The sequence below is a fragment of the Aspergillus puulaauensis genome, chromosome 6 (genome assembly GCF_016861865.1).
Source record: "Aspergillus puulaauensis MK2 DNA, chromosome 6, nearly complete sequence".
Lineage (NCBI taxonomy): Eukaryota > Fungi > Ascomycota > Eurotiomycetes > Eurotiales > Aspergillaceae > Aspergillus > Aspergillus puulaauensis.
In genome coordinates, this window is record NC_054862.1 from 1081498 (window position 1) to 1107583 (window position 26086).

The 26086-nt window shown below is 51.3% G+C and overlaps 9 protein-coding genes across 9 annotated transcripts; 2 read left to right on the top strand and 7 right to left on the bottom strand.

Moving 5' to 3' along the window:
* Positions 1-122: 122 nt before the first annotated feature.
* APUU_60453A (uncharacterized protein) lies at positions 123-524 on the bottom strand (the record flags this gene model as incomplete). Its single annotated transcript, XM_041693695.1, has 1 exon — positions 123-524. The coding sequence occupies one exon, from the start codon at positions 522-524 to the stop codon at positions 123-125; it is 402 nt and encodes a 133-aa protein (XP_041559599.1).
* Positions 525-820: 296 nt separating this feature from the next.
* On the bottom strand, positions 821-1667 carry APUU_60454A (uncharacterized protein; the record flags this gene model as incomplete). The annotated part of the gene is made up of 2 exons (XM_041693696.1): positions 821-1225; positions 1281-1667. The coding sequence occupies 2 exons, from the start codon at positions 1665-1667 to the stop codon at positions 821-823; spliced, it is 792 nt and encodes a 263-aa protein (XP_041559600.1).
* A 1351-nt stretch (positions 1668-3018) lies between these two features.
* nut2 (mediator complex subunit NUT2) lies at positions 3019-3630 on the bottom strand (the record flags this gene model as incomplete). Its single annotated transcript, XM_041693697.1, has 3 exons — positions 3019-3355; positions 3437-3533; positions 3600-3630. The coding sequence occupies 3 exons, from the start codon at positions 3628-3630 to the stop codon at positions 3019-3021; spliced, it is 465 nt and encodes a 154-aa protein (XP_041559601.1).
* A 479-nt stretch (positions 3631-4109) lies between these two features.
* APUU_60456A (putative serine/threonine protein kinase) lies at positions 4110-7191 on the bottom strand (the record flags this gene model as incomplete). The annotated part of the gene is made up of 3 exons (XM_041693698.1): positions 4110-6092; positions 6140-6237; positions 6291-7191. The coding sequence occupies 3 exons, from the start codon at positions 7189-7191 to the stop codon at positions 4110-4112; spliced, it is 2982 nt and encodes a 993-aa protein (XP_041559602.1).
* Positions 7192-9377: 2186 nt separating this feature from the next.
* Positions 9378-11257, top strand: APUU_60457S (uncharacterized protein; the record flags this gene model as incomplete). Its single annotated transcript, XM_041693699.1, has 2 exons — positions 9378-9632; positions 9725-11257. The coding sequence occupies 2 exons, from the start codon at positions 9378-9380 to the stop codon at positions 11255-11257; spliced, it is 1788 nt and encodes a 595-aa protein (XP_041559603.1).
* A 1188-nt stretch (positions 11258-12445) lies between these two features.
* Positions 12446-14504, bottom strand: APUU_60458A (DnaJ and TPR domain protein; the record flags this gene model as incomplete). Its single annotated transcript, XM_041693700.1, has 3 exons — positions 12446-12737; positions 12797-13958; positions 14021-14504. The coding sequence occupies 3 exons, from the start codon at positions 14502-14504 to the stop codon at positions 12446-12448; spliced, it is 1938 nt and encodes a 645-aa protein (XP_041559604.1).
* Positions 14505-15980: 1476 nt separating this feature from the next.
* Positions 15981-16763, bottom strand: APUU_60459A (uncharacterized protein; the record flags this gene model as incomplete). The annotated part of the gene is made up of 1 exon (XM_041693701.1): positions 15981-16763. The coding sequence occupies one exon, from the start codon at positions 16761-16763 to the stop codon at positions 15981-15983; it is 783 nt and encodes a 260-aa protein (XP_041559605.1).
* A 2086-nt stretch (positions 16764-18849) lies between these two features.
* APUU_60460A (GPI anchored serine-rich protein) lies at positions 18850-19476 on the bottom strand (the record flags this gene model as incomplete). The annotated part of the gene is made up of 2 exons (XM_041693703.1): positions 18850-18952; positions 19007-19476. The coding sequence occupies 2 exons, from the start codon at positions 19474-19476 to the stop codon at positions 18850-18852; spliced, it is 573 nt and encodes a 190-aa protein (XP_041559606.1).
* A 4120-nt stretch (positions 19477-23596) lies between these two features.
* Positions 23597-25249, top strand: MKK1 (protein kinase C signaling pathway involved MAPKK protein; the record flags this gene model as incomplete). Its single annotated transcript, XM_041693704.1, has 4 exons — positions 23597-24301; positions 24358-24649; positions 24699-25068; positions 25120-25249. 4 exons carry the CDS (start codon positions 23597-23599, stop codon positions 25247-25249), a joined length of 1497 nt encoding a protein of 498 aa, XP_041559607.1.
* Positions 25250-26086: the final 837 nt, after the last annotated feature.

Consider the following 26086-nt stretch of genomic DNA (forward strand, 5'->3'; position numbering starts at 1 on the left):
ATCTCCTCGGGCTATTGAACACTAGCACATTTGTTACGATAGTCGTACTAGTCGTGCCATCCCGAGTGTTATGCTTACATGGATATCGAGGGTTTCTCTGCTATGAGGCCAATCCCAGTCAATCAACTGCAATGGTTAGCCGACATCACACACCCGCAAGCACCACAAACCTGGTGTCCTCTATGTTGCAAAGCCTCTTTCACCATCTCCATAGCACGCGAAATTGGTGGGTGGGGGGTTAGCACACCGTCATTTGCCAAGAACCCGAAAGCTGGCTTATACTGCTGTTCATCCGGCGCATTATACTCTTTCTCAGGTCGCCAAGGGATTGGAAGGGTGTAGGGGTCATAGAGCCATGGCTCCAGAAGAAGCAGAGATTGAAGTATCAACCTGAGCGATTCTACCGAACGACCCATAATACCAACAACAGTCGGCATGGTTTCTTGTCCTTTACCCTTGTCAGGAAACGTTAGCACAGCTATCCGTCCAAGAGGAGCAGTCTCACCGCACCGTATTTGCTGCATCCTTGAAGGATATACGACCTGCTGACGGCTTTATACTGAAGACACCCTGAAATGAAGCCGGCATTGACACGGAGCCACCAATGTCAGTCCCAATTCCAAATGCGCTTCCTCTCAATGCTTGCATGGCGCCCTCGCCTATGAAGTGTCAGTTAAGCGAATGCGATACAGAATGTGGATAAAACAAAGGAAGTAATTTCTTCCAGACCTCCCGATGAGCCACCTGTTGAGAGGTTTTGGTTGCAGGGGTTGAAGGCATATCCGAGTATGTTGTTGTTTGTTTCAGGCGCCTTTGCAGGTCAGCTAAACTGGAGTTGGATGAGCTTTCCCTCAGCATACCCAAAGACTCTGCATGAGCGTGGTCTATTACGCCGGACTTCTTTCAGTTGTTGTTTGTTAGGTAAGTGGCGAAGCCATGTGTGACTTACCTTTCCAATAGGAACTGCCCCGAGGATGTGGAATTCTCGGACCAATTCACTCTCAGCGTTTCTGCTCTTCCCCGTACCCATTTCCCCCTCAAAAGTACCAATCCATCCAATGAAACCCATTGAAGTATCGAGACCTTTGATGTGAAATTGGTCTTTCAAAGTGAGAGGGATGCCATGCAGCGGGCCAACAAGCCTCTTATGTTCTTTGAAGTAGTCGTCGAGCTCCCGAGCTCGCTCAATGGCCTCATCGAATCTAATTTCGAGCAGAATATTGCTCTAGAAGAAAACTATTAGAGAGATTCTAATCGCCAGTGGATGGGGCCAAACTCACTAACTGATGAGCATAGGCAGCCCTCTTGCAAAACGCCGTGACCACTTCAACCGCTGAGAGTGTTCCGCTTTCCATCCTAGCTACAAGCTCAGGAACGTCCATGTCAGTGACGTATCGGGATTTGGTGTCAAGCAAACCCTCCATGTAATCACCAACGATGGTGCGACGAGATCTTCCGTCTTCCAGCACTTGAGGCTCTAGAAGCCATTCCGGCCGAATTTTCGCCATATTGGCCTCGCGCTTCTGGCTCGCAATCTCCTGCCACTGAACCCGGCGGCGGGAAAATATATGGGAGATCTTCCACATTTCATGTATCTCGCGCAACAGTGTCAAGGCTGACGCGAAGAGGACAACTGTGAGGATAAGAATACGGGATTTCGCTGCCATTGTGGGTGATCTTTATATCGCTCAAAGTCCTATTATGGAGACAGGCCTTTCAAAGCCTTCGCCGCCTCTTTCAAAGGACGCATCCCACGATAGCCAGGAAACGCTGAAATGTCCCGGTCCACAGGACCACAGTGATTGAGCGGCGAATCAAGCTCTCGGGCCTCAGACTCTGAGCACGCGAACTTTTCTCCAGAAGTTTGAGAAACGCCTGTATAGCTACTTTATACCGGAGAATTTTTGGACCAATGACCTGCGTCTCTTAACTTCGACCGATGAACAATGGCTTTTCTATGAACACGGCAACCAATCAGCGGTCAGTCTTACGATATCCCGCACGAGCACTCGAAGTACAGCCGCACCAGACGATCGCGATAAACAGCCATCTCCCGGGCACCGCTGAATGCTGGGCGGGCGTGGAACCACTCCACGTCTGCCGTATTGTCTCATTCTTCAGCTGTTAAAGACTCGGTGGGTGAGTTGCGGTGTAGGTTTTTTTTTTTTTTTTGGCCTCCTCTCGATCTCAACCCAGAAAGCAGCGTTGGAGGATTCGAGGGCGTCGAGAGGCGCTTGATCAGCGTAGCAGGTCTTGGAGATGTAGACGGATGCAAGGATAGACATCCGGTTCAAAAATGCACTAATCACAACTGCACCGTACTTTCTACCTATGGACCAACGGTTTCGCTTCGGAGCCATCGTGGTTCGGTTTCAAACAACTCATGGATTGTACTTGCCAGAAAAGTCTTGCGCCCTTTTAACACCGACTGATAAGCACTTTATTGGCAGGGTATCTTGCTATAATATCAGCAAAAATGTTCATTTTGAAGTCTAGCAAACAACAAACAATCTGATTAGTGACCACATCGCAAAAAGTAGGCCCAGACTGTGCGTCTCTGGGACAAGAAACGGTGTGATGCCGGTTCATGCATGCTTACAGCATCCACAATACTTGACGGGAGCCCTATTGTCGACCCTATAGGCTCCATGTAGGTAAGGGCCCGACAAAAGAAAAAAGGAACTAAATAAGGCCCTAATGCCGAGATCCACGGCCTACATTCTCGCCCTCTAGGCAAATATCTCAAAAACAAGGCGCCGCAATAGCCGGTGTCTCCGAACAACACAAAATGGGCGTTATGAATCCCTCGCTGGAGCAATAATAATAATAATTAATAATAATAATGCGAGCCAGGGAGTTGATCAAGCAAACGAATCCTTCAACTCCTAAATTCCAAACGCCGAGACCGCGCAGAAAATACGCCGTGCAGGCAAACTTACCCACTTCCTTGCTGAAGATTCAAGAATAGAATGGAGCTGAACACCGAAAACTCCATGCCCCTCTCTCCCCGATCCCAAATCACCGCTCCCCACCAGTAGCCTGGATAGCCCTTTCAACCTCGCCCCGAACCTCCGGCATTGCACTTCGCATCTCCCGCGCAAGAACATCCCTAAAGCTCGTAAAGGCCTCCTTCTTTCCCTTGAGATCCTGGTTCCCGCGCTGCACAAGCTCGACGAATTCTCGCGTGTAGATGTCCGGATTCCGAGAGGCGTCCACGTAGTCAATTATTTCAGGCGGGAGCGCAATCGAATGTAATGGTGGGTCCCTGCTGTCATTGGAACCGGGTGTTGCATTTGCGTTTGGGTCATCGCGGGTATGTACGGAGAGAGTGGAGAGCGAGGTTGTTAAGTTTTTTCTGCATAATTCGGCATCCACCATCAGTCTAGATCCACAAAGATTTCGAGGCCATTAAAATGGATAGGGAATGAATATATACATCTTCCTCACAAGCTCTTGCTGCGTCTCGGGGCCTAGATACCCATGGACAGCGGACTGGATTTCAAACAGGTGTTGGATAATATCCTTGATTTCGTCTGTTTTCGTGTGTGCCCCACGTTAGAAGACGCCTTTAACAGAAGTTACACAGGGAGGCAACCAACTATCAACCGAGCTTAGTGTTATGGGCGCCATGGCCTCTGCTTGATGAAGGGGTGAAGTTGGGGGATGATCTGAATGTGAGGAGAGAACGGACGGGAAGCTGAGGTCTGGACTCGGAGCGATAAGGTTGTATCTATCGTTATCTTGAGTCTAACCCATTTTGGTAATTGACTTTAAACTCCGGCTCCGGCCTCGGCCTAACAACGGACCTCATGCTAAGTTGAGCTGGCTGCTGAACGGGCCCGGTCATTATAATTAAACTACGTAGGGGAATATTAATTGAATTGATCGAAAATTGTCAGTTGGATATGCGAATATATATAGGTGAGCTATAAGGTACATGTACACCGCAACATTAGAGCCAGTCCACCAGACCAACACAGTAGATATGGTCGATACCCTGCAACACATATGCAAACCCGCTTTGAGTACCAAGAGTCCAAATGACAGGAAGAAAACAATACATGGCTAATCTAAACAAGAATGAGGAAATAACTGACAGCTCGGCTATTTTACACCTCTTTGGTCCGCACCGCCGGGAACTTGGGTATCTCGATCTCTGTCTCAACCATCTCCAGTCCGGAGAGACTGGGATACCTCTTGCTGAAGTTCGCCTCCCAATCTTCGCCCGGACTCGTGGGGGTTCCTTGTGTCGGCTGGCCTTGAAGACGGTCAAAGCTGCTCGATCCAGATGGGTCCGTGCCAGTCGTCCCAGCGCGGAGGCTCTTTGGCTTTGGAGGCGCCGTCGGGCGTGGCCCCGTGCGCTGTGCGGCCGCAATATACCCCGTGGTTGATGTCTCCTGCTTCGGTGCTGCGGGTGGATTTCCTGCACCCCGCGTGCTCGGTCGTGACTGTACTTCCGGCTGCTTTGCCTGCAAAGCATCATCGGTTGTTTCTGTGAACCTCCCATACCCAGTAGCAGTCTTGGGTGGTGGAGGAGGCTTGCTGGCTTCACCAAATAGAGTTTGTACCCTGTTCATGATTGCAGGAGCTCGAGTCGAATCGCCTGTGGGTCTCCGACCTCCCTCTCCCTGTTCGGCAACCCGGCGACGATATTCAGCGGCAGCACTTGCCACACGCTTCTCTTCTTGCGATAGACGTCGACGTTCAAGCTCACGGCGCATCTCGGGTGAGATGCCATCATCATCATCATTATCATCATCAGCTCCACCCGAATACCCAATTGGTTCCACAGTTGTTTCAGGGCCTGACGCTGGAGATAATAACGGTCTAGGTAAGTCTTCTTGGGCGGGAGACTGAGCCCTGCCTTCTTGGCCGCCCTCAAAACGGCGGACAGCATCGCCAAATCGACCACCAAACAGCGTCTTTGTGCCAGAGAAAGACAACGTCGAGAGACTGGAGCGCTTATTATGTTTTGAGCTCCCACTGTAACGCTTCTCGCGTTTCCGATTCGATTCGCCCTCCTTCGCTCGTAAATAATCCACGTCCGATGATATGTTAGCGCGGTCGTACTCAACTTCGGTCTTCGCGTGCTGCAACGGAGATCCACCATCGTAAGGTGATCTGGGTAACTCAAGTGATGAGCGGGCACTTTCCGCGCTCCGCGGTGGAAGCTCAAGTTTGGTGCCTGCGTGGATTGATAATGGACGAGATCGACTGTTGGCCGATCTTGAACGATGTATAGAGTCATCAACCTCCGGATGTGGCGGCCGAAGAGCTTCCATCGAAGGTCGCGACGATGCTGACAAATTTGATAGCCTGTCCGATGAGATCCTCGGGTCTGTCTCCAACTTTGAGGAGGGGATAGGCGATATTCCAGGCCTGGACATCCTCTTTTCATTGTCAGCAGTCTTCGGCTGTTGATCGGAAGACGGGAACCTGTGGATTGGCCGACTAGGTGGTTTCAACCCTGACAACCCGGGGCTTTCAGGTGGCGAAGTCATCGTACCAGTAGATATCATTGCAGGTCTCTGGGGTGCCGGTTGATAAAGCGGTGTCTGTCGCGGTGGCTCATCGCGATACTGGTTGTATTCCACCGGTGACGTCTTCGTTGATCGTGATTGTTGCCGCCTACTGACAGGTTCCGCGGCCGTTTCTTGAGGTAGCGGCGAGTGCTTAGCGAACGCGTCGTCGGCCAGGGCATTAGTTAGCTTCTGGGCAAGAGCGTCATCTTCCTTCTGGTCCGCAACCGTTGGCTCAAACTCGAATTTGCCTCTCTTCTCATGCAGAATATTGAATTGGTCAAGTGATGGGAATCTATCCGAGAACTCGTCGGCGGCCTTCCTACCATCCAGCGCAGCAAACGGGTCTGTAGGTGCTCCACGAAAAGGCGACGGGCTTGGGCGTGCGGAGTTTTGCTCCGAAGTTTCCGGTCTGGTTGGTCGCCCGCGACGCATTGGAGCAATCTCCGGAATAGTGACATGAGTCTCTTGGACTGGTGCAGAAAACACGGCCCCGAGTTGCGGTGTTTCTGTTGGGGACGGGGGAAGCTCTTGATATCGGCGCGCTTCCGATGTCGACCGGTTGGCATAAATCTAGCACTGTCAGCTTGTAGATCAGGGGAAGAATAGAATGCGCATACGTCTTTGATTGGAACCTCTCGTCCCTGCATTTGACATGCCTCACGCAGTACCTGGTAAATATTAGGGCGCTTCTGCGCGCTTTCCTGAAGCATTGATGCTGCAAACCATTAGTATGTATGTCGGATCATGTCCGGACAGAGAAACACTCACATATAAACATTTTAAGCCGGCTTGAAAATTTGGGATAGGAGGGGAACTTGTAGGATGCATTCAGAATCGCCATCTGTCCAACCTCTTCAAACGGGGTGGTATAGTAGCAGAGTTTGTATAGGAGGACCCCCAGGGCCCATATGTCACTCTTCTCATCAATCGGCTGTTTCCGATAAACGTCGATCATCTCCGGGCTTCGATATTGCAGTGTCGTGTGTCGTTGCACATCGTCTTCGATCAGATGACCCTCTGCAGCCGAGGTTGCTGCAGGGCGTGGTGGAGCAGACGACCCAAAATCACAGACCTTGTAGAGCGCAGTACTTCCATGGCGAGAGATAAGGACATTCTCCACCTTCAAATCTCGGTGTAGTAAAGGAGGCTTAAGGTAATGCATGCAAGCAACACCCTCGGCGACATCGGAAAAGATCTTGATGACTTCCGGCTCTGTCAAGCGGTTCTGTAACCGGGTGTTCATAAAATCAATTAACCCCCCACCTGCACAATATTCCATCAGGAGAAACACCTCGTAGCCACCGGCTTTGAGCTGCGACGCATGGGAGTCGATGTACTTGACAATGTGACGGTGGCCTTTGAGCTTCTTCATAGTCTCGACCTCGGTTCGCATGTTGGCAAGCGCAGACTTGTCGGGGACGGCCACCCGCTTCAAAACGGCCTTGTCGGTGCCATCTACAGGCTGCGAGAGCCGTACGACATAGACATGGGCGAATCCACCTTCGGACAGGTATTTCTCGATTACAACCCGGTGGCTACCTACCTGGACTTTGGTGTTGGGCAAGAAAGTTCCAGCGGGCGCAGTCATCGCGGCAACCGGGTTGTATGAAGGAACCGGCCGATGCTGAGCGGCATGGCTCTGGTGGGACTGGGAGTGATAGGAGGCCATGGCGGGGAGGAGGGAAGGAATGGATGAGCCCCGTGGGGAGGGAGGAACGGGAGTTTGTTGAGGGCGAACGTGGCTACCGTTGCTGCATAGAGAGAAAGGACAGACTCTGGGCTAAGACCAGGGATATCGGAGCAACCCTCGGCAGGCAGATGCACGAGAATGCCAGTTGTCGGTGGGGAGGAGGTGGGCTCGACGACGAGAGAGGCGGTGACGTTGGGGGCGGTGCCTGACAACCCCCAAGGGTCAGTCAATGAGAGAGGGGTGGTGGAGGGACGAAAGAGGCGCAAGTAAAGAAGGCAAGAATTATGACACCTAACAAGGCCGGGGAGATGTGAGGAATCTGAGCCCTGGCCAGTCGAAGCGGTGATGCAGGTCAGCCTCCGAACGTGGATGCCTCAGGTACGTGTCGGGTGAAGGTACCTTTTAACGTTCCCTAGGCATCCCCAGGCATTAATTACCCCCGTGTGGGCGAGTAAGGTTGCTGGTCACGGGCCGTATCATACGCCCCGACAGCCAGCAATTATGGCAAAATCAGGGCAAACTTAGCTGTATTAATACCAAGAATCCGATACCGTACGGTAAGTTTCGCCAGTCATCGGATAGCGAGGCATGATAACATGGATCACAAGTTTATGTCATTCAGAAGCTCTCTTTAACGTATTTTTGATAACCTATTAGAGGTCTCGGGCTACTATGAGGTGTAAGATAGTCGCAGAATAAATTCTGAGTTGAAACTGCCAAAGCGATGAGGCGGGCACCGAACGGAATGAATGCTTCTGCCTGAGGCAAAATGGATATCCCCAAAGCTAGCCCTTTTAGGAATAGTTACTTATGTTATATTATCTAAGCAGATAACCGCCAATCACAGAACAGCACGCTAGACCTGGACCGGATAAATCAAAACAAACAATTGGATCGCTTCAACACTGGAGGGATTGTTCGCTGTGCTCGATGCTCTGTCTAAGGGAAAGGCGTTTTGGCGAGTCGATATGTCCAGACGCATCACTGTCAGATTAAAATGAATGAGGTGGCCCAACCTCTGGTTAAAGTTGCTTGTTAAGTTACCGCTCGGAATGCGTTATGGAGTATAAACGAACCGGAATGGGGGGCTTTATGAGAACTCAATCGAGATCGATTAGATGCGGAAAATAAATCCAGAAATTCCATCCGTCTACGGAGTTATGGTGTACATTTGATTCGGAATTTTCGTATATCAGGGGAGGGGCAAAGGCTGTGTTGGTAAACAATAATGCCGGATGTTTATCTTCTGCATCCTTGACCTTTCCTGCAGCTCCCCTGGGGGAAGAAAACAAGGCTCCCGTCGGGCGAAATCAGTCACTGAAAGAGTTCCTTCCCTCTTCTCTTCTGCGCTGAATCCTTTTGTCTTCTGACTAACTGCTTCTGTCGGTTCTGTTGGCTGTGCTGTCGTGGTCACAACCTAGCGCTGATCCCAGAAACGCATCGTCTCACAACTTTAGTTGTTGCCGCCTGCCCACCTCGTCTTCCTTTCGACTTCTTCGCCCATCCCACTTCCCCCCTTTCTTCTCTTCTGTGTCCACCCATCTCCATCTCCTCTTCACTATATTTTACTCTCTATATATATTCTTACAATTATTCTTATCGCTTCATCTTTATTGGTCTCAATACGACCACGCAAGACGACCACGCAAGACCAGGCCCGTCCTATCCTCGCTGACACCCTCCAAGCAAGCGCTGGGACACGACTCGGCGCCCAGCTTATGTCGCGGCGAATATGATCTATTCCCTACCCATTACGTGTCAGTTCCTATCGGTTTCGAAATAGTCGGAGGAGAGGGAAGTCGGGTCGAAGTCGGAACAGCTGCGCCGCAATCAGGAATCAACGTTGGACAAGGTCATTCTCAGTTAAGGCTTTTCCTTCGCTGTCCTTATATACCCCAATCGGTGAAACATGGACGACGGGCCCCCGCCTCCTCCACCTCCGCATGGCGAGAAGCCAAACACTACGCACGGCGAGTACCGCAAGTCCTCCGATCTCCCAGAAGGAAACTACGATATCTTCGTAATACCCCCACATTCGTCGGGCTCGGGCTTTCTCTATCTTCCGTCACTGCAATGTCAACGGAATAGCTTCCTTGCAGGCTCTGCATGTACGCTTGTCGCAGTTTACGTGTGGATGACCCTGGTCCCAGTGTTGCAATTGTGGTATGCGACGACCGTCGCAAGCGGCGGGGGGGTGGGAATCGCGATCCTTGCGGTTGGCGTCGTTGGGATTGGAGGATGGGCATTCGGCAATTACCAGGCCGGCAGTGGAGCGTCTGGGCAAGGACCTGGATCTGGAGCCAACTGGTTTGGGTCCGGAGGACCAGGCGCATCAGGTGCAGGTAGTCAAGGTGGCGGGGGAACAAGTTATTCCAGAGGAGGAAACCATGGAGGCCAGTCTGGAGGGCGACATCAACAGGGTAATTACGGGGGAAACTTCGCTGGTGGACCCCCACCAGGAAATCAGTATTCAGGGAATCAATATAGGGCTAATAATGACCCGCCACCGCAGGCTACTCCTGGTCCTAATTCGAATTATAACGCTGATTCCACCCCTGGGGGCACTGGCCCCAAATCGGGAGGTTCTGGAAGTAAACCACAAACTGCGGAGGATTGGGAGAAGGCTCGGGAGGAGACGAGGCGGAAGGAGGAGCTGCGACGGAAGATGGAGGAGTTCAAACGGAAACGGGAAGCGGAATCTCGAGAGAAAGAAAGGCAGCGCGAGCGAGAGAAGATGGAAAAGGAGCTGCGGGAGCGCAGAGAGCAACTAGAGAGAGAAATGGCGGCCGCAAGAGAAGCGGCCGCCAGGGAGGCTAAGCTACGAGCAGAGAAAGAAGCGGCGGAGCACCGCGCGAAATTGGAGAGGGAAACAGCCGAAGCAAAACTCCAGGCGGAGAGAGAAGCCGCCAAATCTCGGCAAAGGGAAGTAGAAGCTCGTGCACGCGCTGAACGAGAGGCAGCGGAGGCTCGGGCCAAGGCTGCGCGAGAGGAGGCAGAGGCGAAGGCCAGGGCGGAGAAGGAGGCTGCGGAAAAAGAAGCGGCCGCAAAGGCCGCTGCAAAGAAAGAGGCCGATGCAAAGTTTGCTGCGCTGAAGGAGGCTGCCGCAAAGAAATATGCTGAGAAGAAGGCCCGGGACGCGAAAGAGGCGGCCGCGAAGGATGCCGGAGCAACAGCCTCAAAGGTATCCAGTGCGTCGGCACCACCACCTCGTACACCGTCCCCCAAGAAGCCGCCAGTGTCTCCCTCAAAGGCCAGCGCTCCTGCGGCAGATGATGATGCATATTCATTCCGACCCTACGACCGACCTAGGCGACCGTACGGAGGTGCTTCTCAAGGTTCAGTATATTCGGAATCTTCCTACGCACCTTCGCAGTCAACAGCACGCACAACCCCACCGCCATCCCATAGAGGAACTTATGAGACTAAGGACCCTGACAAGATTGTTATCAGGGGTGTCTACGCCTTCAACCAAGCGTTCCCTCGCACTCCGGTGGCCCAATTAGTGTCCGGCCAAGGAATGGTCACGGATGGGCTAGTCCTCCGCATTACTACGGAAGGCCTCTTCATTGACGACGACGTCCGCGGTGTTCCCCAACGCGAATGGGACGTTAAAGCCTGGACGATGAAACTCGTCGAGGTATGGTGTCCACAAGTAGGTCCGCCAAAGCCGAACGCCCAAAAAGCAAACCAGACGTTCTTCCGCCGCAGTACCAACGATGCACCCTCGCCCGAGGAGTCTGACGCATACTTGGCCAATTTCCTCAAAGTCTGCAAGAATACCTGCCGCCTCGCCTCTCCAGCGTTCCTCAGCCGAAACAGCACAGACAGCAAAGAAGGCCAGCCTTACGGCGGACTCCATGTCCTCCGTGCTACAATCCGGGACCAAGAAGGTCGTCGATACCTCTTCGTTCTCCAGGAAACTGAAGGATGGAAGGTTGCATTGGGATTGCAACGGCTTCGCAAAGGTAGCCAGGTGCGGGCTCTAGGGGTGTGCGGGATGGCTCTCGCAGAGACAAGGACTGTTCTTTCGGGACTTGGATATTGAATTTTTCTTCTAATTTCCTTTTTTCTTCGTATGACATTTTGACGTTGATGATGACCCACCTAGCCTCCATTGTTTTGATATTCCTACCATTTTTACCCCTATTGTGCTTTGTTTTTTGTTTTTTTTTTTTTTTGATATGGTGAGCATGTATATATCCCCCCTGATGTACTTAACTGTGTTTTTTACAATTGAATATAACCCCGTCCGCGATGTCGTATGACGACAACCCAATAATAATAATATGACCCATGGAATACGGAATAGTAGTATAAAGTTTTGGCTGGCATGCCGCATGCCCTACGCTAAATATATCTCGACTGTACCCTAAACATACAGCCAACCAAGAGCTGTGAATCATTTAAAAACGCCACGAGGCACGAACCTACACTTATATATATAATCCAAATGACGAACGTATTACTGTATTTTAAGAAGAGAGATAGCAATCATCAATGATTCATATTTCATACCCATTCATGATATCCATCGGCAATCCCAACCTTTGTTCACAAATGATGGAACGAGATAGATGGTAAAAAAAAAAGAAAATTTAATGTAAAAAGTAACCCAGGTATATAGCAAAACGCCGAGATGATCCAATCCAAACTAGTCTTTTGAGGTCGGATGTATGGAGCAGTGAGCAAAAGCGAGAAAGAGTTTCTCCTTGAGCGGTAGGGGGAGTGGTCAAGGCCCAAGACGAGACCAGCAGGAGACAAAAAGAGATAAGAAGACAAACATGGAACGAAATGGAAGGAAGAAGAAAAAATAAAACGGTCTATCTGGTTCATGCGAGCAAGTAAGCAAGCAAGCAATGTAGCGCCGAACATAGCAAGCATAGTACAGACAGGGTGCTGGAAGAAGATAAAACTCCGTGAAGAAGGCCCCGAATGACGAATGGAGAAAGCAAGCATGATAAGATAGGTATGGAGATAGAAGTGAATAGGCGACAAATAGATGACACCATGCGATGCAGATGCGGAGTGCTGCGCAGGAAACAAAAAAAGAAAGTTGTTCTCCGTTTGGGTTCACCTGCCGGATTGTATGTATGTATGCTTTGCTTTTTGATTTTGGACCCAATTTTATGTCGTTTCGTTTCGTTGTATCGCGTTTTGTATAGCAGTGCAAAGGGAGAATGGTGAGGAATAGGGTGGGGTGGACAACTTCTGATAGGACAAGCGGAGCGGCAGCTTAGAACGGGAATCCGCCTGGGAACCCGCGCTGTCCTCCGCCGCCGCCGCCGCCGAAAGGATGGCCGCCGCCAGCATGAGCGAATCCGCCACCGCCACCATTCATCATGTTGAAGAGAACGCTGGGGTCGATGTTGATATGGGTGCCTCCCATACCGCCCATGCCGCCCATTCCGCCCATTCCACCCATTCCACCCATACCGCCCATACCGCCCATACCGCCGAAACCGCCACCGCCGAACATATCTGCGGGGTCCATGAGATCTTCGCCGTTATCGTAGGCAGCGCGCTTCCTGTGGTAATAATTAGCAATCTGCGGAGGAAACAAAATCCAAGTCGGAAGGAAACATACTGAGGGTCAATGAGAGTCTCGTAAGCCTCGCCAATTTCCTTGAACATCTCGTCGCCCTTTTCGCCGTCACGGTTCTTATCTGGGTGATACTTAATGGCAAGCTTACGGTAGGCCTTCTTGAGATCTGTCTCATTCGCATCTTTGGAGACACCCAGGATCTTGTAGAAGTCTTTCCGCTGCGCCTTCTTGAGTTCAAATTCGGCACGGCGAATGTCCTCCCGAATGCCCTTTTCGCCGGGGTTGGCCTCAGCAACAGCCTTGTAGTCTGTGACGGCCTCTTGCCAATTACCAGCGCCGCCGTGGGCCTTGGCACGCATCTTCTGCGCCTTGAGGTATGTCGGGTCTAATCGAAGGGCTTCGGTGCAGTCGTTGACGGCATCATCGTACTCCTTAAGATTGATATAAGCTTGAGCACGGTTCTGAAGGATCTTGGCATTCATGTCCTTGTTGGCTTGGTCCACGTTGAGCGCCTGTGTGTAGAGCTCAATAGCCTTGCGGTAGTCCTTGGCCTTGAAAGCAGCATTTCCCTCTTCCTTTGTTCGCGTGAGCTTCTGCAGCATGCGAAGGAGTTTGATCGCGGCACTCATATCAGGGTCCAGTCCGAGACAAATCTTGAGCGACTTGAGCGCCTGATCCGTCTCACCCAGCCCGTAGTAGGCCCTCGCGCGAATCAGAAGTGCATCAGGGTCCTGGTTGTTTTCTCGGAGCATGTTGACAGCGATATCCTGGGCCTTTCCGAATGAGTTTCCTGTGGCCATCTTCAGTTGGGCCTCTGCCGTCATCAGCGTCCAGGCACGGGGTTCTTTCACGCCCCGACCAAGAAGTTGCCGCGCCTGATCAACGCAGTACAGCACCATGGAAACACCGCGGTTCTCAGACAAGGTGTCCTTCGCCTGATTGATGAAGCGAAGCATGTTTGTTGCGATTTGTCGGTCCGCGGCTGAGGCCGGAGGCTGGATGCGATCAAGCGCTTCAAGCGCTTCAGCAGGGCGACCTAGACTGGTTAAGGTACGGGCCAACCGGTGCAGAATTTTAGGGTTTCCGGGGTCCAGCTCGTCGGCTCGTTCTGCATCTTCAAGGGCTTCTAGGTATCGGTGGGCGGCCAAGTTCGCGGCAGCTCGGTTTGACCGGTAGATAGATGAATTGGAATTGAGTTCAATGGCTACTCAGCGTTAATAACCAAACCTAAAGACTCGAAATATGGCTAGGAAATGGCAAGCAAACCTTTGGTAAACTCTTCAATAGCCCTGTTGTAGTTTCCGTCCTTGAAAAATTTGTTCCCCGCCAACTTGCAAGAGTCGGCTTCGTCTGTGTTACCGCTGGAGCGATGGGGTGGCGGGGTCGGGCTTTGTTGGTGAGGCTGTTGCTCCCCGTTGGTTTGGGCTGGCTCGGAGGGGCTCCCAAGACGAGGGTCATTGCTGTCGATGTCCATCGAGCTGCGGGGGTCAGCGGCGGCGGCGGCCATGGCTGACAGGCGACGGAGCTCGTCGGGCGGAAGATTGAGCGGGTGAGAGTCGGGGTCGTGAGAGCTGCGATGGGGATTACGGGGCCGCGGCGCAAAGGCAGAGGCGGATGCAGAGGAAGAGGAACGAGAGTGAGACTTGGAGGGGGAAGAAGACTTGGACTTGGACTTGGAGGACGAAGACTTCTGGGGTTGAGGAGAATGAGACGAGCGAGAGAAACCGAAGAAACTCTTCGAATGGACCATTTTCAACGGGGGGAGCGGGGCCGCTGATTGGTTGGCTCGATCGAAGATGAACGAAGGCGGTGGAATTATCGAGGAATTATCTTCAGCTTCTTGTTCGCATCATTCAACAAGCAACAAAGGAGGAGAAAGAGCAAAGGATCAAAGACCAGGAACAAAGAGCTGATAAAAAAACAGTCGGTCTGTTTCTGCTGAGCTGTCAGAGAATCTCATCGAACTCCGATAGTAGGCCCGCCGGCCTTGACAGGACAAGAATTCTGGAGGCTGGCTCCTTAGCGTGTGCTCGCACCAACAGTAGTACCCCATGGCCGTAGGCAAATCCGCTTGTTCCAATCATCCTAGGCGCCTGCAGAAGTTGTCACTTCCCCTTTAGATACGAATTCTTATTTGTCCATGACTAAAATATCTGTTGTTTGGACACCTCCGAGTGGGAAGCTGAAGGCCGGTTTGCCAGACCCCCAGCAGTTCGTAGGTGGAGAACGAGCAGGCACTCGGAGCATCAGACGGCTTTTGCTGTGTGGCCAATTTTGCCTTCAGCGGCCTGCCTCTAATGAGGTATTATTCTACTTCCTGCGGTTATTGGTATCATTGTGTTAGGCATCTGCGCCTGAAACAAGGTATCACAAGTATGTCCATGGACGTTTGGGTCCAATGCTGAAATTTCCGTATTTGGCCTGACACGGCGCCGCTTTTAGTGGGCACATCTATGACTCCATCACATCCACCCTCCACCCTCCACTATTTTATCATGATTTATAATAGGTCATATTAACGCACACAATAATAATTACGAGGAAATGCAGCTGCAGCGGGCTATCGACTCAGATTAAATTATCGTGCAGATAGCGCCCACTTAACAGGAGGCTGGCCAGGTCTGGGGTCTCCACTCAAAACTAATCACTATAACTTGTATGCATGACATTGGTATACAGCCCACAGCCGAATGATGCATTCCAAGTCTTAGGGTTACGACGGAGGACTATAGAAGGGGGGGGGGGGTGGAGGGCTGGTTCGCATTTCTGGAGGTGACAAACATGTAGTTATACCTACCTTAAATAGGTAGTGCTTTCCACACCACGAGCCTTACACATTGACTACGCCCAGCAAAGGAATACGAGAACCCAAGACATATTACGAACCAAAAGCAAATATAAAGTTAATGGTTGATTCATTTGAGGTATCTTCGCTGTGAAATGACACGCTAAAACTTCCAGGTATCAATTAAGTAATTCTCAACGCTAGCACAGCTGCGTAGATATGCAAGAACAGATCAACGAGTTTAGGAGTCTATGCCCCCGGACACGTGAGCTTCAATAGTGTCATAACGTCGTCTCTTTTATGTGAATTAATGGTTGTGGCGCGAAATGGTCCGGAGCGGCGAAAAGCGGTTGTAATGGCGGTTTCCCTTACACCTTGTGAAGTCGTAGGTGAAGTAGATTCACTAGAATAGTTCACATGCCTCATCCAACTCCAAGCCCCTCAGCTAACACGCCGCCCAATGGCGGCCCATCGAGATCCACGTTGTGGTATTTCCTCAGGGAGCACTCTTGCTACGGCGGGTAGAATAGGCCCTAGGGGCTGATCGAAGACATGTTGTTCGTAAGGTGGCGGGAGGTCCTCGGGCTCAGTATCAACCGCGAAATCCGCAGTTGGAGGGTATAGATTCGTCGATTGGGGTGGGTATGGGTTGGCCGGGTGTGGGGGATATGAATTTGTTGTTCGTGAAGGGAATTGTGACCCGGTGTTTGCGCCTGAGCCTGGACTTGATCTGGAATATTGCGGTCGTTGTGGTTGTGTTGGTGTCATTGTTCTAGTTGTCAAGACCCATATTTGTTCGCTTTCAATCCAGACAAGTTGGTGCGGTGATGATACACTGCTAGAATGGGTGCGTGGAGGTCGACACGGCGACAAGGTAGCGCCAGAGTGATGAGATACTCCACGGGATACTCCAGGGTGTAAAGATTGATTCGGAGGTGTGCGGTAGTTTTGCCTGGCGTTGTACTCGTTGGGATGGATGTTTGGCCGGAGTCCGTTGGATCCTGTGTTAGGGTATTTGCTGCGGGAGGCAATGGCGCTTGTCGATGCGGGCCTCGGAGGAAGGTCCCAGGTATTGGTATTCATCGGGCTCACAGGACTGAATGTGTCCTCCAGTCGAATATGGGGGACACTTGCCGCGCTTGGCGTGGGACTGGAGAATCTGGAGTCCCGGATGGGAGGGCCTTCTAGCGAGGAGAGATCCATCTGGACGCTGAATGATAGCATGGAGGCAGAGAAAAGGGAAGAGAAAGAAAGGCCAGGGAAAGCGAGGAGAGGGCTCTTCTATTATATGCAAGAGCGAATCAACCGCAAGGGCCTTTCCTGGATGGACCGAGCAACTGGCGAGTACGAGGGAGTGAACCAAAAATATAGGTGGAAAATACGACCAAAGTGGATCGCCACACGAGATATAATCAGTCGATCGGTCACGAGAAAAGTGAATATGGAGAGCAGCTCCCATAAGGCGTGCGAAGATTTCACAACTTATTTATCAAACGCAGCCTGCCTGACTCCTGAGGCGGTGCTGGCGACTCCAGTCTTTGAACCATAAAACCAACAAAGGAGCAGACCATACACCAAGCCCAAACACTGCGCCGCCTGACCGGGGGCGGATCGCACGGAACGATCGCCTGCAAGCGGCAATGAGCTCATGGCCGGAGGTTTAATGTTGGTTTCGGTAATAAGCGAACTGGGTCTTTTGATGGGACGTTGGCGCATCGCCTTGTAAGTAGCGGAGTAGTATTGACGGCGACGGCGACAGCGAAGGCGAAGTGGTGGTTTGCCCCGCTGAATCAACTCCGATCCAACTTGGCCCCCGAATCCTTCTTTTCCCTGAGACGGTAAGCCTCGAAGGTATGAGGCGTGCATTTGTGTATGCAGACACAACCTCCCATTATTATCTTCTTTGTTGACCTCGTAGACTACATACACCACCATGTGTAGGAGGGCGGAAACCCAAAGCGCAGGGTCTGCTCATCCTGTCAGCGAGAGGAAGGCTGAAGACCAATGAAAGTTTGCACAGGCAGAAAGTTCAAAACTGTTTTCTGGAGCATCCAAGCGTGGAGCTAGAAACAGTTTCCTTCCTTGGTGGTTCGCAAGGCGATGCTATGCTATTGCTGTTGGTTGTTTGGACAAAGAGGAGAAGCAGAAAATCCGCAGCAACACTGCCACCACGCCTTCTGCCTTGACTCCCTTTGTCAGCTCACCGGCGCCCTGCAGTGGTCCTTGGTGATTTTATTTTCTGGCATAAGAGAAGCACGCTTGTCAACATGAATTGGTTTCTTTCTTTTCTTTCTTTCTTCTTTAATTTGTCGCTTCGTAACGTAAATACAGGACACAAAGACTTGAAGACCCTGAATACAGTAATAGAAGCGAGACACCACTCACAACGCGCACTAGGCTTCCCTTAAATGATGTTATACTTGGAGATAATAATAAGATATACGGTGTAGACTGTAGAGGATTCCTGGAGCTGCCCAAATGGCTCTTTCTCAATTTGATATCTGTCAGACCGCTGGGGGAAAGGTGTTCAAAGGAATACGGGAGATAAGCCTTCGCTCCATGGCCACTTAGCCAGGGAAGGAAAAGGAGCAGGCCAAGAACAACAGTCGCAGCTTGGGATTCAGAATAAGACCAGGGATTGGAGCATTATTACCAGGACTTGAATAAAGTATCGATAGTCACACACGAAGAATTATGACATACAAATAGTCGACCTGTCATGGCCCATGGACAAGAAGGTCTTGTTGGAACTTGGCCCGGTGGTTCCAATGACGCGCAGCGTCAGCCACTGGACTGGCTTGAATATCATCATTTCCTTCGAAGAATCTTGCGATCAGACCGTCCAGCATCTGACGTGACCTTAGGCCTGACACTAGGCGCAGACAGGCAGGTACGCCCGCTACCTCGCTGGTGCCGCTACTACTACTAAGAATTCATGGCACTCACTGGAGAAAAGAATTAAGATTACCTATATATTATTACTTCGAAGAAATTGACCAGTATGTGAAGGACGTTCATGGTTTACATTAAATCGTATCCAGCCACCAAGACTGAGCTTCACAAAAACTCCGAAGCAATCCGGCAAGCCAAAGAAAATGTTCAAGAGAAAATCGAGAAAGATATCGAAATATAAGACTGAAGAATCAGATTACTCTCCCCAAACCACAACACTAAAACTGAAACGAAACCCCGGTCTGCACATGCAAACCCCGTTTCATCACCACAACCACGCTAGACACTTGGCCTGGCGCGGCCATCTTGAATCACGAGTAACCCAGGGCTATACTATTGACATAAAAGAGAAAAGAATCTATGCCAGGAAGATAGCGGCGACGGCGGCGGCACCAGCGAAGCCGAAAGAGTTGGAGACAGCGTTGGCAGCACCAGTGAAGGTGGGGGGAGAAGGAGTGGCACTGCGAAGAAGGTTAGAAGCTGCGTATTGATATATGACAGACGTGAGAACTTACGAAGCCGAGGCGGTACCGGAGGCACTGCCAGTGGGGGCGACGCCAGTGGGGTTGCCAGGGATGACAGGCTTAGAGGTGGTGGGAGCAACGGTGGGGGTGACGGAGATGGTAGAGTAGGTGACGGTGGGGATGCAGGTGGTCACGGGGATGACGGAGATGCTTCCAGAGGGCTGCTCGGGCTGCTGGGGCTGCTGAGGAACAACCGGAGAGCTGGCGGTAGGCTGAGCAGGGGGCACAGCGACGCTGCTGCTGCTGCTGGGGGCCTCAGGGGCAACCGGAACGCTGGACTCGACGGGAGAGGTACCAGTGGGCTCAGCAGGGGCCGAAGTCTGAGCGGTGTTGCCAGGGCAGTCGGTCACAGTGGGAGCGCACGAGGTGATGGTAACATCCTCGGTCGAGTAGACGGTCTGGATGTCACCAGCAACGGCAAGGCCGGCGAAGAGGGCGATGGTAGCAGCGGAGAAACGCATTTTGATTGATTTGGTCGTGGAAGAAAAAAACCGTCAAGGTAGTCTTGAGTTGTGAAGTTGGGGTTAAAGAATGTGGGTAGTTGGTTGTAAAAAGACTGGACGACCGTAGTCAAGTGAGTGATGCTTCAAGCAGGACGAAGTTTGGACTTGAGTAAGAAAGAACAGAAAGGAAGCGCCAGATGAAAGGGCGAAGCCGGGGGCTTTGTATCATCTGGGAGATTAGCCTGGGAGATCGCTCCAGGGACGCAATCGGCACAGGAGAGAGGGAGTGGAGAGGGTCACAGCGGTGTACTCGACCATGGGGCCGCGCAACCCCCTGAACAAACCCAATAACGGCGAGCCGGCCTCGTGCTCTCTTTGTGGTTGGCGGAGATCTATTGTCGCTTCCATGACTACCAGCCTGCTAGGCGACTAGTCCGTTGTTAGTTGGCCACCGTGAACAGTGTTGTCGCTCTCCTATTTCCCAGGAACCGGAGGTTGCATGTTGATCTTTGTCTATCAGTTCGGCTCTTTGTCTGTGAATGGCCAACCGGAGCGGGTAGTCGAACGATGGCCTCTCCTGAGTTGTTCTGGACTTTCAGCTTCTAATAGGCCTGCCCAATGCCGCACTGCTCTGCCTGGCGGCAACCAATTCCTCAGACAGTTCGCTGTCATCCAATTCAGCATCCTGATACCATCGTTGATTTGGGCGGCGGAGCTCCATCCTCCAGTCCTGCTTATTTTCAGGGGAAAGACCAAACGTTGTTCAAGCAGGCTTGGCGAGTGTTTCATCCTGGGCGGAAAGCCAATGGGGTCGCGTGCTGCGGGGACTCTTCACTCCGTTCCTGACACCATTGACCACGCCGCCCCACAGCAGCCCACTCTTGATTTTGCCATCAACCCGCCTGGCCAATCGTGCAGCAGCAGACAATGACTTCTCCGCCTGCCCCTGGTTCCAGTGTTGCCATTTATATCTCGAATAAATGGGGGCACCAAAGCAATTGCATTATTCCAAGTTAATTTCAGCCCAGCAGCGAGAAATTAAGGAAATCAATCGATAAAACAGGGAATTTTAATTGTTCGGAAGGACCGCCGATACATTTGTTGACGGGAAATGGGACTTGCACGGGGCGGGAGAAACATGGAGCACCACTGTTCGGTTGTTACAAGGTACCCCCCGCTTCTTCAATACACTTAATCCAGGCGTCATGCGTTGAAACCAAATTCAAAACAGGAAGAGGTCCTGCATATGCGGCAAAACCGCGGCCTTCGGCATCGGGTCGGATGGGAAATCTTTCATCTTACTGTAAGCTCTTGAGTCTTGAGTCTTGACTCACAAACTCGGCAACGCCGCGTCAGAGGACAAGAAATGACCAGAAGAATGAGAGTTTCATGATTATTTTAGGCTGTCACTGAACTTGGCGGTTGGCCACACCGGCCTTGGTGCGCCTCTTCTGCGCACTGATTGCTTAATTAAAGCTTAGTGCTTTGACCTCGAGTAGACGACAATACCAACGAGGCAGACGCGGGCCAGGGTGTTCTCAAAATGTTCCTGCGATGAGCACTAGGCATATGGAGATTGAGAGCGGCCCTGCCTTCTGTTCTTATTCCTGCCAAAGCTATCATCAGGTCGTCCTCTCATAGTGATAGAGCCCTTGCGGAAGTGGATTTGTCCACCTTCGTCATCTAACTGAGTGAACTGGTCTTGGCGGATACGTGCCCCTAGCGGGAGAAACTTCAAGCAAGGCACGATCTGGTCAAACGATTGGAACAGTCAGTTATCCGTATAGTGAACTAGTCTTTCATGATTAATCATGAATCAATTCTGGTCAGGATTCATCAGACTGGCAGTCTGGCATGCGTTCGCGAGTAAACGAAGGAAACCATCCAAGCTCCACTGATCATCAGGGGAAGAGTTCTCTTTCTTGCCAACATCCTCCAAGAACTCTTCAAATGGAACTCAAGTCCGTCGTCGACTCCATATTAACAGGGGGGAAAGACAAGGAAGTGGCTTGAATGGCGTTGTTATTCTTAGAAACCGTCAATCTATCGCACCCTAAGTGCCGTAGTTCAGTCCAGACCCCGGATATCATTATTGAGAGAACCATGACAGTCCACGATTTCGCATGGCATGCCAATAAGAGGCTCGTTGGGAGTAAGAAAAAGGGGGAAAAAAGGCCTGGCCTTCGTTCCTAATTGATCCCGAATCCTGATGCACAAAGCGGCCTTTGTTTGCCGTATATACTGTACTCGCCCCAGATCCTTTTCCTCTGCAAGTTGGAGACTTGGAGTCGACCTCGAAGAGCCGAAAACGAGGTCGCTGACAGCAACTGGTTTTGCTGGTTCGCTCGCCTAGGCGCCGAGGCTCGTTATCAAGTCACATTCGATTGATCGGATTGCAGTGGGGATTTGGGCAAGAGGATCGTCCTTCGCCGCGCGTCTCTGCCCACAACTTGTTGGGAGAGTGGTCACTGAGCAGTGAGCACTGAACAGTGAGATACAAAGCGTCAAGGCGAAAATATGGTGCTGGACCTGCTGGAAATTAAAGATGCTGGGATGAGCTGATGGGCGGGCGAAATGCGTGATCTTCAGGTACAATCCAAAGGTCTGAAACAGATTGCTCGAATAGAAGGCGTCACAAGGGCACTCGCCACAGCGCAGGGCTGTCGATGCGCGATACTCAATTTGGAGGCGAGGCTGAGTCTTGAGACGAGCCCGATGTCTTGTCTGTCTTCACTCTTCACTCTTCACTCTTCACTCTTCACTCTTCGACTCTTCGTATCTACTCCGTGCATGGAGAGACGAACTCCATGTCTCAGGTATCGACCGGCAAGCCGGCAGTAATATTCTTTGAGAAAGGGTAATACAGAGTACGCTGGATGAAATCATAGTGGTATTATAACATGGGAGTTGGAGAAGGGAGACTGGGAGAGGCACAAGAGTCAAGAGTCAAGGACTCAAGACAGTGCGTCAGCTGGGGCCGGAGAATGCTTGGCCTCACAAGGCTGACTTGCTCTCTGCCATACGGCCTGCGCTGCTTCCTGGGAATACATCTGTCCTCTCATGTAAAAGAGAGGGGCTACAAAGATGTTGCTGTTGCAACGTAGCAATACCGCTGCATCCTTGGGGTGTACAATCTAACCACTGCGTATTTCCTTCTGACGGACAACGTTTGTTTGATCATCGGATGGTGGTCTCCAGGATGAGGCGCAGCCGGTGGGGGAGGCAGGAAAGCCACAGTCGCGACTCCAGTGCGCAGCCTGAGTGGTGAAACATGTTCCTCTGACCTCGAGGGTCGGCGGCTCGGTGTCTCAGGTTGAGGATTCCGATGAAGTGTCAAAGATGGTGGCCGTGTTGATGATTTCATCGTAAGAGTTTTGATGGATGCCTAGCGGTGCCTTAGCAACAGCCATATCTCTCAACCAGACCAACTTTGAACAAGTGACAGCTTGACCGTTGACACATTCTTTGCGATTCGCAATTTACCATAAGCGCCCAGTTGAAGCCCAGCCTGGTCGTCTTGCATTCCTGGACCATCCAGAGTTCCAGACGGTTTGCAGCCAACGTGCAATCAACCGCCTGACTGAACGGCCCCCGACGCTCGTTCTCATCGCTCTCCCTCAGTCTCGCCCTCCTCCATACCCCCTCATCCTGCACCTCGCGCTCTGCCCTGTCCGGTCGTTTTTAATCCATCCATCGCTTCGACGGTTACTCGCCGTCGTTGCCGCCATCATTATTACCTCTCGCTATCACCACTGTTCTCTTTCGTCACTCGCTCGCTGGGGATTCGTTACCCGCCGTTGATCCCTCTTGTTGGCCCAACGCTTGCCGTTTCTTCTTTGATTCCCCTCCTCGCCCCTCATATCCATTCTTGCCTGAGCTGCCGTTCGCATTTCCTGCTGCGCATACCAGCTCTCCCATAATTTCCCCTAGCTCCGCGGCCTTGATCGAGCCCCTCTTTGCCTGCAACCGCCGCTTCTAGCCCCACGACCCTTTGTTCCCACTCCTCCCTCACGACTCTACACCTTCCTCCTTTCCTAATTTCGATACTTAGTCGCTGCCAGAAAACACCGCCGATCTGGCTACCACGACGGATCCTAACGAGTTGTTCTTGCCCGGTGAGAGGCAAAACAATCTCGCAATGTCTTCATCTCCCGTTCCCCTCCTCAAAGCTCCCGTCCCGGGCAATCGCGGCAATCCCAATAGTCCCCGGCCGCCTAAGCTTACCTTGGGCATCCCTCCCTCTGCCACGAGTCGTCCTGTCGCCGGTAATGGCGTTCCTGCCGCCTCAGATGCGCCCCAGCCACAACGTCCCTCTGGTCGGCCCCCTCCTCCCCAGCTACGACTCGCAACCCCCATGGGCAGCACCCAAGATGTCCCCCCGCAGAGGAATGCTCGACCTATGCCACCACCCTTGGCGACAACTGGGCTGAACGACTCGAACGACCGCTCGCGTTCAGGGAGCTTTACCCATTTGGATGGAAAAGGCAGTGGCCCCGCCTCCGCCTCATCATCCAATTATTCAACCCTGTCGTTTGCTATGGGTCTCCGACAACCGCATGGAGGAACGCCGGACCCTTCATCAGCAATCAGCTCTGTGTATTCCGATCGCGAGGGTGGTGTGCAGATGGAACGAGATAACAGTGTGAACGGCCTGATCCCCGATTTAGACAAGCTGAGTCTGGAGAAAGGTCGAGCTTTGGATGTCGAGGATCTGGATGACCAAGGGTGGCTGGCCGCCAGTGAACAGAAAAAGATTGTTGAGTTAGGCAGCTTGGGTGAAGGAGCAGGAGGAGCTGTCACACGATGCAAGCTCAAGGATGGGAAGACGGTATTTGCCTTGAAGGTGAGTTTCAGGGAAGTATCCCACGACCCATCCATGAGCTGATTTACGATATGAAGATCATCACCACAGACCCGAACCCAGATGTGAAGAAGCAAATTATCCGGGAACTAAACTTTAACAAAGATTGCGCCTCGGAACATATATGTCTCTACTATGGTGCGTTTATGGATAAGTCGACCGGTACGATCTCTATCGCGATGGAGTTCTGTGAAGGAGGTAGTTTGGATAGTATATATAAGGAAGTTAAAAAGCTCGGTGGACGGACAGGTGAAAAGGTGCTTGGAAAAGTGGCAGAAGGAGTTTTGAATGGATTGACATATCTCCATGGCAGGAAGATTATCCATCGAGGTATGCTTACTTTGTCAAATCTCTCTCGAGGTTGTTAACGTTGGTGCAGATATCAAACCATCCAATATTCTTCTTTGTCGGAACGGCCAGGTGAAGCTCTGCGATTTTGGAGTCAGCGGAGAGTTCGGCACCAAGGGCGACGCAAATACATTCATCGGCACTTCATATTACATGGCACCAGAGAGGATCACAGGGCAATCATATACCATCACATCCGATGTCTGGTCACTCGGCGTGACCCTGCTGGAGGTTGCCCAACATCGGTTCCCATTCCCTGCCGACGGAACGGAGATGCAGCCTCGTGCTGGTTTGATTGACTTGTTGACATATATTGTACGGCAACCGATCCCAAAACTGAAAGATGAGCCGGAAAATGGTATCCGCTGGTCGAATAACTTCAAATACTTTATTGAATGCTGGTATGTTAATGCTCATGTACTCCGAATTTGAACTATGCTGATTAGCAATAGCCTCGAGAAAGAGCCACCACGAAGAGCGACACCATGGCGGATGCTGGAACATCCGTGGGTATTGGACATGAAGAATAAAAAGGTGAACATGGCAAACTTTTTGAAGCAGGTGTGGGATTGGAACGAATGAACTCTCCTATGCCCTCGACTTCGAACTTCTATAATACATCGCGATATCTTTTACATATAGCGGTCTTTTTTGACACAATGGTCCTCTGACGCTTACAAGTGGCTGGTCCCCATTTTGACCAGGTTGTCAAAAAAGCATACGATTTTATTTGTGACTACGACGCTCCTTTTGTTTTACCTACCTGCACGCTTATTTTTTTTTGGATTTACGGAGTCGGAAATCATCATTGCCGCATGACCATGTCTGTCTTTCCTTGATATCACCTCTCGCATCAGCGTTGCCTCCGACCTTTCCAGTCTCGGTTTCTCCCATCCAGCCGTCATTACCCCTTCAGCAACCGTCTTAGTTCTATCGTTGCCTGACCTGGTTCAGTCTTGTGGTGTTTTTTTCTCCAGTCCTTGTGTTCGGGGACGGCGTGGTTTTGTCTTTATCTTTTGGTTCACGTTTCCTGGATGGATACAAGCAACTCTGCCCCGGCCGTCGACGACTATGTCCCGCTTGAGCAAATATATACAGGCATCTGCATATAAGTTGATGGAATTATCTGGTGCTTACAGAGAGTGGAAAGAGAGTACATTGAATATGATTTAGGATGTACAAGCACTGAACTGTTATTTGAGAAGGAATATAACTTCTGTATCTTTGATGATTTGATATTTGCTCTCAAGTAAAGAGCCCTGAGAATGAATATACCAGATAAATAGATCCGTAGAACAAAATGATATCATAACTTCATCTCTCGCTATCTCTTCGTGTGCCAATAATAAAATGATAATAACCTCAACTCTAGACCAACAGAGGGAAGAAGCAAAAGGGGGGGGGGGAAGAGAACTAAGA